This window comes from Leucoraja erinacea, chromosome 8 (assembly GCF_028641065.1).
Source record: "Leucoraja erinacea ecotype New England chromosome 8, Leri_hhj_1, whole genome shotgun sequence".
Lineage (NCBI taxonomy): Eukaryota > Metazoa > Chordata > Chondrichthyes > Rajiformes > Rajidae > Leucoraja > Leucoraja erinaceus.
Genome location: NC_073384.1, coordinates 75,374,746 through 75,390,087, shown reverse-complemented (window position 1 = coordinate 75,390,087; position 15,342 = coordinate 75,374,746). Strand labels below are relative to the sequence as shown.

General features: G+C 44.3%; 1 protein-coding gene across 2 annotated transcripts in view; it reads left to right on the top strand.

The window, feature by feature from the left end:
- rps6ka2 (ribosomal protein S6 kinase, polypeptide 2) overlaps nt 1-15,342 on the top strand; it is a 188,916-nt gene that overhangs the window by 165,239 nt on the left and 8,335 nt on the right. For both annotated transcript variants that reach the window (XM_055640002.1, XM_055640001.1), the window contains exons 17-19: nt 737-898; nt 6,355-6,431; nt 9,845-9,962. In XM_055640002.1, coding sequence (XP_055495977.1) covers nt 737-898; nt 6,355-6,431; nt 9,845-9,962 — 357 coding nt within the window. The remainder of the gene's footprint in view (nt 1-736; nt 899-6,354; nt 6,432-9,844; nt 9,963-15,342) is intronic.

The following is a 15,342-nucleotide window of genomic DNA, read 5'->3' as shown; positions in this document are numbered from 1 at the left end:
CCATCATTTCCTAATCCACATTTTTAACAGTTGGTATGGTTATTTTTTTTTTCCAAAATTTAAGTATCAATCTTTTCAATTTTTAACCCATGGTTTAAAAAACATTTTGGTCTTTATTTAAATTGGTATCTTCTCCTATTAGCGCAGAAAACAGGCCCGTTTTCGGCCCTTGACTTGAAAAGCTTTGCCGACCAGCGATATATCACCCAAAACATTAACTTTGTACATCCTACACACACTAGGGACAGTTTTTACATTCACCAAGCCAATTAACCAACAAACATGTTCGTCTTTGGGTACGTAATAATTTGAATTGAATTAAATTATGTCTTGCATTAATAGAACAGTTATGTGTATTCATCAAATACTTTCCCCATCTATCCTTCGAGATCTTTATCATTAGCTCATGAACCCGGGTCTTTGACATTGAAAGCAGCAACTCAATCGCTGCGCCACCGTGCCGTTCGATGATACTTTATTGTCACATGTACCTAGGTACTGTGAAATCCTTTTTTTTTGCATACCCACAATCAGCTAGAATCATTCAGCAGACTTCACCTGGGCAGTACATAAAGAGTCGCCACGACAATGTTTTAAAAGCTCTTAGTATAAGTAGATACCGAAATGCGTTACCAGTGATGGCAGTAGTTTAGTTTAGTTTATTACATGTACTGAGGTACAATTAAATGGTTTGAACATCTATGATTCATTGTTTGTGATTTGTCATTCATTTTAGGTTGTTCATCGAGACCTGAAACCAAGTAACATTCTGTATGTCGATGAGTCAGGAAATCCAGAATCCATCAGAATCTGTGATTTTGGTTTTGCAAAACAACTCCGAGCTGAGAATGGTCTCCTAATGACGCCGTGCTACACTGCAAATTTTGTTGCCCCTGAGGTAAAAAGCTTCACGTCTTTGCATGCTCCTTGTTTGGCAAGTTTAGCGGCAACCTCATTTTTACTAACACACGTTTACAATGTCATTTTTGGCAGTTCCGCTCAATTCTTTGTTTAATTTAGTTTAGTTTAATTTAGAGATAGAGTGCAGAAACAGGCCCTTCGGCCCAGTAAGCCCGCATCGACCAGCGATCCCCGCACATTCACATTTATATCAACCCAATTAACCTGCAAACATGTACTGTACGTCTTTGGAGTGTGGGAGAAAACCAAAGATTTCAGAGATAACCCATGCGAGTCACGGCGAGAACGTACAAATTCCATACACACATCACCCGTAGTCAGGATCGAACCCGCGACTACGATGCTGTAAGGCAATAGCTCTACTGCTCTACAACCGTGCCTCCAAATAGATATTTCATTTTTATAAACCCATTCACAGCCAACTACAATGCATCCAAACAATAATAATATTTTTTTTCCCAAACTAATGCAGATCTTTAACAAATTGCACTTTCAGATAATTTTACTGGAATACAATACTTATTGTTGAAGTCAATTACTTCAATTGTCAGGGTAATCGTTAATGATAATGGACCTAGTTTATAACACCTCTGAGGTCACAAAAATAGATATTTTTTGGCTTTCAGTGATAGCTGAAATAATTACCTTTCAAATATTATATAGACGAGAATTGCTCTATAAATCTATATTGTGCACTGAAAAATATGCAACTTTGAAACAGTTTCCCACTAAAACGATTTGAATATTGCAGTACTATTTTAATGCCAAGCTGAATTCAAAATGGGTTACAATTCATCCATGTCTTTTGCTTAAGTGATGGGTGGGGAACACAGCGAGATGGTATTTTGATATATGAGGAAAAACCATACCAACTAATACCTAGAATGGTCTAAAACAGATGGGAATTCTTCATGTTACTGCATGTATTCAAGAGAGATTTAGAATGTATTCAAGAGAGAGATAGATATAGCTCTTAGGGTGAACGGAATCAGGGGATATGGGGAGAAAGCAGGAACGGGGGACTGATTTTGGATGATCAGCCATTATCATATTGAATGGCGGTGCTGCCCCAAAGGGCCAAATGGCCTACTCTTGCATCTATTTTCTATGTTTCTATGTTTCTGTTGCTTCCTGTGAGTGTTTATAATGAATGGGCCTTGGATGGGGAGGACAGGACCCAAAATGACAAATTTCTCCAAGTCTTTCCCTCAGATCTTGAGGTGCGAATGGGAAACCTGGAAGCAGCATTCCCACTTCATTCCCTGCCATTGAGTGTCTCTGTACAAGCCATGCCATCTATACGTGTTAGCACATTGAATACACAGTCAAGCATTCAGTAAAAGTAGTAATTGCGATTTCTGCAACAAATCCCCAATTTTCTTCAATGTCAATTTTTTCACGGAAATTGTGTCACGGAAATCTGCAAACACGTTAATAACACAGGGTGGTGGGTGTACGGAACAAGCTGCCAGAGGAGGTAGTCGAGGCAGGGACTATCCCAATGTTTAAGAAACAGTTAGACTGGTACATGGATAGGACAGGTTTGGAGGGATATGGACCAAATGTGAAAAGGTGGGATTAGTGTAGCTATGACATGTTGGCCGGTGTGGGCAAGTTGGGTCTGTTTCCACGCTGTATCACTCTATGACTCTAATGGGCTTGTCCCACTTAGGAGATTTTTTAGGCAACTGCAGGCGACTAGTTTGTCGCCACATGTTCGCCAGTGGTTGCCGGGAGTGGTCTAAAAGTCGCGCAAACATTTGTAGCGTCATTCTGGTCGCGGTTAAATTTTCAACATGTTGAAAAACCTTCGGCGACAGTGAGTTTGACACCAATGAACGTAGCTTGACTTCTCCTGACGTAGGTGCTGTCGTAGGTTGTGGCTAGGGTGACATAGGGTGTCACCGGTTTTTCACCGGCCTACCACGACTGTGACAGTCGCCGGCAGTTGCCTAAACAAATCGCCAAGTGGGACAGGCCCATCACTACATTTCTAGGCAAGATATTTGAGCTCACGAGAAAGGGATCAGTGACATGGATTTTTTATTTTGCTGATCATAAAACAAAGCAGCTCAGCAACTTGTATTTGGCCTTGTCCAAACGGTACTAATCTGCTTTTAGACTATTGGGAAATGCAAGAGATAGAGTCATTAAATCAGGTTCTTGCAAACTCATTACTTTGTGGCTCCCAGGTTATGCAGTCATATTTAATTATACCGAGTGAAAATGTTGCCTCATTGACGTGTGTGCTTGGCAGCGTGGAACCACGACCTATTTTATAAATTGCTCCGGGTGAATTTTCATCAAAAGTTCGCTCCGTAAATGAAATTTTGGATACTTAGGACCAATACTTGAGAAGAAGGTATTTGGGGTTGGAGAGGTGGTTGGGGGAGCCAATATGAGTTCCATTATGTGTAGCCCCTTGTAAGCCAAATTAAAATCAAAACATGCTGTAAATACCCAGCAGGTCTGGTAATCATTGTGAAGAGAGGAACAGAGATAAAAACAAAGATAAACACAATATGCTGGTAGACAAAATTTCAGGGGAAACTCAGCGGGTGCGGCAGCATCTATGGAGCGAAGGAAATAGGCAAAGTTTCGGGCTGAAACCCTTCTTCAGACTGATGTAGGATGGGGGTGGGAGAAGAAAGGAGGAGGAGGAGCCAGAGGACTGATTTTCCAGCATCTGCAGTTCCTTCTTAAACACAAAATGCTGGACAGTGGGACAGGCAGCATATCTGGAGAGAAGGAATGGGTGATGTTTCAAGTTGAGACCCTTTAGTTTAATTTAGCTTAGTTTATAGATAGAGCATGGAAACAGGCCCCTCAACCCACCAAGTCCACACTGACCAGCGATCCCCGGCGTATTAACACTATCCTGCACATACAGTTGGGACAATTTTAACATATTTTTACAAAGCCAATCAACCTACAAACCTGTGCTTTTTTGGAGTGTGGGAGGAAAGCGAAGATCTCGGAGAAAATCCATACAGCCACGAGGAGAAGGTACAAACTCCATACAGGCAGCACCCGTAGTCAGGATCGAACCCGAATCTCTGGCGCTGCAAGCGCTGTAAGGCAGCAACTCTACCCCTGCTCCACCCTGCTGCCCATCCTTCTTCAGGTGCCCTTCATCTCTTCAATGACTTCCACTTTCAAGCTCCCACTACCTCATCTTTACTATTAACCACAGCCGCTGGAGTTAAAACTTCCCTGGAATGCTTATCAAAAACCCACTGACCTTGCATGCCTTGATGGAGCTTGCAAACACTGAGAATACTGGTCTAAACATTCTAACGCGTATAATTAGTCTACACTATGCAATGGAATTTCTTGATCATCAATAACCTTCAACTCAATGTCAATAAAACAAAAGAAATAACTGTGGACTTCAGGAAGAAACAGACAGCACACACCCCACTTACCATCAATGGCAGTTGCTCTGCTGCTGACCAGAAGGCACTACAGAGAGTGGTGAGGACAGCGGAGAAGATCACCAGATCACCCCAACTAGCAATCCAGGACATACCCATCTCGCTATCGCAAGAGAGCAACCAATATCATCAAAGCAACCAATATCATCAAAGACACCACCCACCCAGCACACAAACTGTTCACCCTCCTACCATCTGGCAAGCGCTACCGCAGCATGTGGAGCAAAACCACCAGATTCAAAAACAGCTTTTCCTCTCAGGCCATCAGACTACTTAACACACTCAAGAAAATTCCATGAACATTACACAAACAAAGACCAACTGTCTGTCAAAATAACTTTAACTCAATGTCTGCAGTATGCTATTCGCACTTTTCTATATTGCACCTTTATTATTGCACCTTAATAATATACCTCAAAATGTTACTACATTCTGGCACACTGTGAATATTTTAAATAATGTATATTGTCTATCTTATTGGTAGATTGTCTGTCTGTGTTATAAATATTACTTGCACATTTGGAGTATGGGGAAACACAATTTCAATCCAATTTATTTGCATTGACAATAAAGTTTACTTTATGAACTTTGAACTTTGAGAGACCCGATCAGTCATTTTTAATACACATGTGGCGTGCAAATTTCACCTCCAACCCAGCAATACTATGTCTCACCCACGCTCCACCTCCCACCCATCTGTATCCTATTGCCTGCAACCATGGCAAAATGATAAAGTGTTATGAAACCTAAAAGTATTGAGAGGAATGAATCATGTTGTGCATTGGTATGCAGCAGCAACAGGCACCAAGAACACCTGACTTTACAGCTGCAGCAGACAGACGTTAGTGCTGGCGGCTGGACATAGTCTTGCCAATAAACACCACACCAGAATCCCAGTCCACATCAGAACTACAAAAACTACACGAACTTGCAGTCTGTTAATATTCCAGTAGCAGACAATAGACATAGAAACATAGGAAATAGGTGCAGGAGTAGGCCATTCAGCCCTTCGAGCCAGCACCGCCATTCAATATGATCATGGCTGATCATGCAGAATCAGTACCCTGTTCCTGCTTTCTCCTCATATCCCTTGATTCCATTAGTCCCAAGAGCTAAATCCAACTCTCTGTTGAAAACATCCAGTGAATTGGCCTCCACTGCCTGTGACAGAGAATTCCACAGATTCACAACTCTCTGGCTGAAAAGGTTTTTCCTCTTCTCAGTCCTAAATGGCCTACCCGTTAATCTTAAACTGTGATCCCTGCTTCTGGATTCCCCTAACATTGGGAACATTTTTCCTGCATCTAGCCTGTTCAATCCCTTAAGAATTGTATATGTTTCTATAAGATAAGTTTTTTTGCCTTCCATCACAGCAAGGAAGAGATGCGCTGTGATGGATGTCTGTGTAAATTGTGTTGTGTCTTGGGTCTTTTTTTCTTGTGTGTATGACAGTAGAAACAACATTTCATTTGAGCCTCTATGAGGTTCAAGTGACAAATACATTGTATTGTGTATTGTGTATTGTGTAAGATCCCCTCTCATCCTAAATTCCAGTGAAGCTAAACTATCTCAGAACATTTGGATGGGATCGAGTGCCTTCAGTATGTGGAGAAGGCAGGATAATTGGGTTAGGAGGGAGAGATAGATCAGCCATGTTTGAATGGTGGAGTAGACTTGATGGGCTGAATGGCCTAATTCTACTCCTATCACTTACAGCCTTATGAACAACCAAGTCTTCATGCATCTTAATCTTCTGGATCAGTCTGCCATCATGGACTTTATCAAATGCCTTATTAAAATCCATGTAGACAACATCCACTGTCTAACCCTCATAAATCACCTCAATTCAACTCCTCAAATAGTTGATTGACTCGCATACGATATCCTGGATTATTCTACTTCATTTCTAAAACAACAGAATAACATTGACTTTGTTTTTTTTTATAATGATGTGTTGTATTGCCTCAACATGTGTATTTATAACTTATTTCTGCTATAGGTTCTCAAGAGGCAGGGATATGATGCAGCCTGTGACATGTGGAGTTTAGGAATTCTGCTCTACACAATGCTGGCAGGGTAAGGAAGCTGAAACACAACATGTAGCTGTTCTCCAGGAGGGTGTGGTTTGTTTATTTATTTATTTATTTTATTTATTCCGAACAAGTAAAGACATTAAAGACATTATTAGTAACAAAATCGAAATTATCAAACAATTGGACATTACAATCAATATTTACAAGCAATGAAAAGAACAAAAAGCAAATTTCCAATGTCCAACTGTGTTTGTACAAGCTCGAAAAGGAGTGAGAAGAAGAATAACTTATTAAATCTCACCCCTTTTCCCCAACACTTCTACCATATTTAAAAATCAATTAATTAATAATAATAATAATATTACTCCAGGCAATTTCCCATAATACCTACAGACATATATATACATACAACTATTATACACATACAAACTTCATATATGAAGTAACCAAACATAAGTAAACAATTGTAAAGCAATAGATAAACATTAACCCCCACTTGTCAACCATCCCCTCCATCCCGGTACCCCTTGAAAATTATTTTTTTATATATCATTTTAAAATGATTCATGTTTGTACATTGCTTTAATTCCTCGTTCAATTTGTTCCACACTCCCACTCCACAAACCGAAATACAAAAGGTTATTTTAGTCGTACGGACTCTTTGTTTCTTAAAATTAAATATTCCTCTTAAATTGTAAACCCCCACACGCTCGTTAAATAATTTTTGAATGTTTCCAGGTAAATTTATATTTTTGGCCCTAGACATTATCTGAGCTGTTTTGAATGTAACCAAATCTTCTAATTTTAATAATTTTGACTAAAAATAATGGATTCGTATGACCCATAATGGATTCGTGATTAAGTTGGTAATGAAGCCACCACCACACTCTCTACTGACCATTGTCCATTTAGTGTGGTTTCATCATCACCAGGGTGGTAGATCTCATCTCCCTGGAATGGGGCTTGGACAGTGGTGATGAGGATGAAGTGGCATATAGGCAATGTGTTTGACAATGCAGACAGGTTCCATAAGCACACGGTCGGTGCTCAGCAGAGGCCTTACCTTTTATATCCCTATGCCCACTCCTAAACGAGTTCTGAACCCCACGCGATGTTGATCACCCCGACTGCCAATGGATATCAGCCATCTTGACATCTCCACTCCCCTTACCCACTCCAATTTCACCTCCTCTGAACGCACAGCCCTGCGCTCATTCATCAACAACCCCATTATTAAGCCTGCCGTCGAAGGAAGGTGCCATTGTAGTCAGGCAGGCTGACCTCTACAAAGTTGAAGCCAGATGCCAGCTCTTAGATACCTCCTCATACCTTGACCCTGGCCTCACAGTCGAACACCAGGCCGCCGTCTCTCAGACCGTTACCGATCTTATCACCTCTGGCGATCTTCCCTCCTCAGCCTTCAACCTTATAGTTCACCAACCCTGTACTGCCCGCTTGTGTCTCTATCCCAATCATCCCGAAACAGACTGCCCTGGTACACACGTTGTTTCTACTTGCTCCTGCCCCACTGAACTCATCTCCATTTCATCTCGATTCTATCTTGTCCCCCCTTGTCCAACCCCTTCCGACCTACATTCTCGTCTATACATCCCACAGATGCTCTTTGACACTTCAATAACTTTCAATTCTGAAGCCCTCATTGCCTCATCTTTACAATGGACGTCAAGCCCCATTACACATCTATTCCCCACCAGGAAGGTCTCAGGGCCCTCCAGTTCATCCTTCGTATCCAATCAGTTTCTTTCTTCTCACAACTTGGTGGAACTTGTCCACACCCCCAACAATGTCTCTTTTGACTCCTTTAAAGGGCCTGTCCCACGAGCATGTGACTGCATGGGGCAAGCACGACCTAACGTGGTCGCTGGAGCCATGCGGCCTTGCGGGGCCGGTCCCACTTCGATCGCCGGAGCCGTATGGAGTTGTGCGGAGCTGGTCCTGACATCGCGCGGGGCTCCGGAAAACTGACAGTGTTCAAAAATTCCGCGCGCCAACGGCCTGCCGGCCCGCAGCCACATTGAGGCCGTACGCACTGCCTTGACGGGCATACGCAGCGTCTTGACGCCGTGCGCAGCGTCTTGACGCCGTACGTCACGCGCGAACTTCCCGCGGTCTTCGCTCGAGTGACGTTCACGTCATTCACGCGACCTCCGCGCGGCCCCCGCTTCTGGTTTGGTCGCGCTTGCTGGTGGGACCGGCCCTGTACGGGGATCACTCGACCTCCGTGCAACCCCCGCTTCCGGTTTGGTCGGGCTCGCCGCATGCAGATGCATGCTGGTGGGACCGGCCCTGTACGGGGATCACCCGACCTCTGCGCGACCCCCGCGCAGCCCCCGCTTCCGGTTTGGTCGTCCTTGCCGCATGCAGGCGCATGCTCATGGGGCAGGCCCTTCACTTTCTTTGTCAAAGGTGTAGCCATGGGCACTCGCGTGGGCCCCAGCCATGCCCGCCTTTCTGTTGTTGACCTTCAACATTCCTTGTTTAAAGCATGCACTGCCATCATCCTCCAACTTGTTCTCCGCTATATCAATGTCCGAGCTAGCAGTGCCCCCTTGCACCCGTGCAGATCTTGTGGATTTCATCAACGTTACCACTGACTTCCACCCTACTCTCTCATTCATTATCTCTGACACCTCTCTCCCCTTTCTCAATCTCTCTAGGGTGGCACTATGGCGCAGCGCCAGGGACCCCCGTTTGATCCTGGCTATGGGTGCTTGTCTGTAAGGAATATAAGGAACTGGGAGAATGTACAAACTCCGTACAGACAGCACCCGTAATCGGGATCGAACCCAGGTCTCCGACGCTGTAGGCGCTGCAAGGTAGCAACTCTACTGCTGTGCCTCTGCGCTGCCCTATCAATGCCCAAACATAAATTATATTGTTGGATACACCCTTGCAATAGTTCGTTTCAGCTCATACCCATAAGGTAGGGCCTGTAAAATAGTTGTTAATAAATAATTGGTTTAATAATTTGTATAATGTCCTGTAAAAACATCTATTTATTGGCTTAAATATTGTATTAGGTTACTCTGAAGATAGACACTAATGCTGGAGTAATTCAGCGGGACAGGCAGCATCTCTGGATAGATTGTCTTTCTTTGGTGTAAACCAGCATCTGCAGTTCCTTCCTTCCTCCAATAGATTGCTTTAATTCTGGTATTTCCTCTATTGTTCACTAAATAAACATGTGAGTGTCATCTATTGAAAATAGACACAAAAAGCTGGAGTAACTCAGCGGGTGGGTCAGACAGCATCCCTCCTTCAGTGGAGTCTCGGCCCGAAACGTCACCTATTCCTTTTCTCCAGAGATTCTGTCAGACCCGCTGGGTTAGTCCAGCCTTTTGTGTCTGTGATTGGCTTAAACCGCCTGACATCTGCAGTGCCTTCCTGTGCACAGCGCCATCTATTGGTTGAATTATTCTCTTCACTTTCAATTAGATTCACACCTTTTGCAAATGGGCCTGACGATACTCCAGAAGAAATCCTGGCACGCATTGGAAGTGGGAAATATGCCCTGACAGGAGGAAACTGGGACACTATTTCTGATGCTGCTAAGGTGAGTAACACTGATGTTGAGAAATAGCTGGTATCAGGCAACTGAATTATCCGACCACAAACAGAGAGCAGTGCTGAACTGCTATCTACCTCATTAATGACTCGGATCAGCCGTTGCTTGCACGACATGTTATTCCCTTATCATGTATCTATACACTGTAAATGGCTCTATTGTAATCACGTGTTGTCTTTCCGCTGACTGGTTAGCATAAAACAAAAGCTTTTCACTGTACCTCGGTACACGTGACATTAAGCTGAACGGAACTAAGTATGCCCATGAACATTGCTTTCCAAATACATTGAGACAAATATTGTTAAAATATAAATGGTGTCTGAACAACAGATATCTCTCTTGATGGGGGATTTAACGTGATTTTAATGAATAAAAGGAACATTCCATGGAGCCTTAGAGTCATTTCGGAGCTCCCGCGGCGGCAGCTTCTCCCGCCCGAGTTGCGGGGTTGAAGGCGACCCGCAGCGGGGCCTGACATCACCCGCTGTGGCTTTAACAGCCGCGGGACTTGCCTTCGCCATCCGGGGGCTCCAGCGTTAAGATCCGGAGCGGGGCCTGACATTGCCCGGCGAGGCTTTAGCGGCCACGGGACTTGCCATTGCCCGCCGTAGGCTCCAACACCTGGACCCGGAGCAGGGTCTTACATCGCCGGTGTGACCTTGGCAGTCGCGGGACTTACCATCGCCCGCTGGGGGCTTAATCGGGAGAGGATGGAGAGCAGGAGAGATACAAGACTTTGCCTTCCATCACAGTGAGGAGGAGGGTCACTGTGAAGGATGTTTGTGTGAACTGTGTTGGTTGTATGTCTTGTATAATTGTTTCCTTTTGCTGCCAAAGGGACTAAAGATGGAAATTAGCTATTGGCTATAATCTTGCATATTTACATGTAAATGTTCATCAATATGCAGTCCCTGTTTAAATTTAAAAAAATTCAAATCAAATTCAAATAGAGTGATACAGTGTGCAAATAGGCCCTTTCAGCCAGACGTGCCCACACATGCCCAGCTACACCTGCCTGAGTTGGGTCCATATCCCTCCAAATCTGTCCTATCCATGTACCTGTCTCAGTGTTCCTGTCACAATCCCATGAATTATGTATCACCATAGTTTACCAGGTAGGTTTTGTTGTTCCGTAGTTCTCCGTGGATTGTCACCTTGTTGTGGTGGAGAAGCTTGTGTGGACCTGAGAACCTGAGAGTGATGCCGTCTGGAGCAATGCTCCTGGTAGGGCCATCCATGGCGGTAAGGTCAAGGGGGAGATCTCTGACAAAGAGCAATCCAACCAAGACCTCAACAGTGGAACATGGCTGACCTTAGTGGAGCGTCACAATGGCTGGGAAGGCTGCAACAGAAAAGGGTCCCCGGTCATCTTGGACTCCATGCCACTGGATCCCGACCCAGATCTGTCAAGGACCGTGGGGTGGCTGTCTGTGCACCAGACTCCCCACGTTAAACAAAGTCACACACAGGCGTCCTCCATATAGGGAATAGCACCCTGGAGACACACATGGTCAGCCATCACTGAAGTTAGCATCACATTGACTTCATCTTCACCTAATGATCTTCTGAGGAATAATTATCCACCAAACTGCCCATAGACACTTGTGTCCGGTAATTAATTGCAAAATAAATCAATTATGATCAGCGCATTGGGAATCTTGTCAGAAAAGCTGCACTGGTTGTCAAGTACTGTGGACAAGTCTGGCATCAACCTGATGGGATAGGCACAAATTGCTGGAGAATGGATTTTGTCAGTGGTTCGTCTTGGTCTTCTGTACCTTCCGCAGATGTGTTGCAAAACCTTCAACCTCTTAATAAATTCAAAGATAGACACAAAATGCTGGAGTAACTCAGTGGGACTGACAGCGTCTCTGGAGAAAAGGAATGGGTGACGTTTCAAGTCGAGACCCTTCTTCAGGATCTCGATCCGAAACCTCATCCACTCCTTCTCTCCAGATTTGATGGCTGTCCCGTTGCGTTACTCCAGCATTTTGAGTCTATCTTTGGTGTAAACCAGCATCTGTAGTTTCTTCCTACACATCAAGCTGATAGGGGACTGATCTGAAACCTGGCCTGTCCACTCCTTACCCAGTTGCTGCCAGACCAACACTTTGTATTTCGATGAAGGTTTCCTAACATGGAACATTTTGTTTTAAATCGATAAACTTATCAGAGCCAAACATGAAGCGATGATTTGGAGAAAATTCACGAGTGGAAATTGGAGGAAACTGGTGTTAAAAAAAATTCAGGATAGTTGGGATGTAGTCAACATCATTTTGTGAAAAGGACATCATATTTAACCAATTTGTTGGTGTACTTTGAAGCAGTAACATGTGGTGTGGATGAAGGGGAACCTGTGGATGTGCTATACTTAGATTTCAAGAATGGATGATGGACTTTAATACAGGTGTTGCATTTTCGGAGCACTAACATGGACAGGACCTACACAGTGCATGGTAGGGCTCTGGGGAGTGTTGTAGAGCAGAGGGATCTAGGAGTACAGGTGCATAATTAAATGAAAGTTGCATCACAAGTAGATCGGGAAGTCAAAAAATGTTTTTGCCACATTGGCCTTCATCAGTCAGAGTAATCAGTATAGAAGTTGGGAGGTCATGTTGCAGTTGTATAAGACGTTGGTGAGGCCGCATTCAGAGCATTGTGTTCAGCTTTGTGCACCGTGTAATAAGAAAGATGTTGTCAAGCTGGAAAGGGTGCAGAGAAGATTCACGAGGATGTTGCCAGGACTCAATGGCTTGAGATACAGAGAGAGGTTGAGCAGACTAAGTAAGGAGTGCAGGAGGATGAAGATCACGAGAAGAATAGATAGGGCAGCTGCACAAAGTCTTTCACCCGGAATAGGGGAATCAAGAATCAGAGGAAATGGGTTCAAAGTGGTGGGGGAAAGATGTAACAGGAATCTGAGGGGCAATATTTTACACAAAGGGGGGTGGATGTATGGAACAAGTTGCCAGAGGAGGTAGTTGAGACGACATTTAAGAACCAATTAGACAGGTACATGGATAGGACCAGTTTTGAGGGACATTGGACAAATGCGGGCAGGTGGGACTAGTGTAGCTGGGACATATTGGCCTGTGTGGACAAGTTGGGTTGAAGGACCTGTTTCCACACTGTATCACTCTATGACTCTATAATGATTGACAGGACATAATTTGTTAAGTACATTTTCTCAACTATACGTATATGTTTCTACAAGGCTTACTCTTCCTAACATGGAACATTTTGTTTTAAATCAAAAAAAAATTATCAGAGCCAAACATGAAGGGATGATTTGGAGAAAATTCACGAGTGGAAATTGTAGGAAACTGTTGTTAAAGAAAATTCAGGATATTTGGGATGTAGTCAACATCATTTTTGTGAAAAGGGCATCATGTTTAACCAATTTGTTGGTGTGCTTTGAAGCAGTAACATGTGGTGTGGATGAAGGGGGGCGGGGCGGGAGGGGGGAAGTAGCACTGCACCCCCTTATTGGGAAATGAGGCATACTGTTAGAATACTAACAGATTAAATTTCCAGTATAAATTGTCAATGACAAGAATAGAAATGAGAACAGATCTCATTCCAGTGCAACTTCTGAGCACCAGCAGTGACCCACATGTGGGGACTTGTTCGATAAGCCCCGAGGGCAACATCATTCTACAAATGTGGAATTGTCGAGATATCACAAACTTGATCAGATGCAAAACTTGTAGAAACATATACTATTCTGAAGGGATTGGAGAGGCTAGATGCAGGAAAAATGTTTCCCATGTTGGCAGAGTCCAGAACCAGGGATCACAGTTTAAGAATAAGGGGTAGGCCATTTAGGACTGACGAGATGAGACCCAGAGAGTTGTGAATCTGTGGAATTCTCTGCCACAGAAGGTAGAGGAGGCCAATTCACTGAATGTTTACACGAGAGAGTTAGATTTAGCTCTTAGAGTTAAAGGAATCAAAGGATATAGGGAAAACAGGAACGGGGTACTGATTTTGGATGATCAGCCATGATCATATTGAATGGTGGTGCTGGCTCAAAGGGCCGAATGGCCTACACCTGCACCTATTTTCTATGTTTCTATGTTTCGAAGTATGTGCAAGTCCCACTCAGGGTGGAATCAAGTAGAGGTGGATTTATTAAGACGAAATGTGTCGGAAGGAACTGCAGATGCTGGGTGACACCAAAGATAGACACAAAATGCTGGAGTAACTCAGCGGGCTAGGCAGCGTCTCTGGAGAGAAGGTATGGGTGACGTTTTGGTTCGAAAAAGGGTCTTGACCTGAAACGTCACCCATTCCTTCTCTCTAGAGATGCTGTCTGTCCCGTTGATTTACTCCAGCATTTTGTGTCTATCTGGATTTATTAATAAGTTGCTCCTGACAGCCACTGCTCTGCTAGCTGAGGATCACATTGTGTGAAGGTTTTCCAACACATCCGCTGAAGAACTGCTGCCAAGAAGAACCACTGCCAAAATACATTTGCAGAGTCAGTGCGGCTGGCAGTACAAATACAGGAATGAGTAGGGTTGCCAACTGTCCCATATTAGCCAGGATATCCCGTATATTGGGTTGTCCCATATGGGACTGCTTTTGTCCCGTATTTGACTACTCGGGACTGCCCTCGGGACTGTCGGGTCGGAGCGCCACGTCCGGCCCCACCTCACCCATCCCGACGTAGTGCAGCCCATGGAGTGCAGCAGCAGCGCCTCGCCCGTGGCCCCGTCGGTCGGCAGCCCGGCCAGCTGTCCGACCTTGGGACCTTCGCTTACCGCCGACATCACCACCCCTCCTTCTCATGACCGATCTTCGGTTCATGAGTTGGGTGTGCAGTCCAGCACCCGGGACAACTCATCATTCACCCAGCCATGGCCGAGTTGGTCAACGAATTACCGCCAGGTATCTGTCCCTTATTTTGACCTTTTGTCCCTTATTTGGGAGTGGGAAAGTTGGCAACCCTAGGAATGAGGGAGATCCCGCCTTTCAGCTCAGGGGTGATAACAAAGCTCTGCTTGTCCGAAGTGACAAGGAGATAACATTCACCCCTTAACGAAGACCTCTGAAGAAAAGAATCATCTCATCATCATTTACCTGCCAGGCCATCCAGTCACACCTGTGACCAGGTGGTCATCGTTTATCTGCTTGCTTTTAGTAGAGCTTGTATGCAGAAACTGTATAAACAGCTGCCAACAGAAACCCTCAGATTCCTTTCCTAAATATATCCCAATTCTCCTCAGTCCTGCTTTAAAAAAAAAAGAGGTTTCTTAATATCTAAGATAGATAAAAAATGCTGGAGTAACTCCGTGGGACAGGCAGCATCTCTGGAGAGAAGGAATGGGTGGCGTTTTGGATTGTGACCCTTCTTTAGACTGATCAT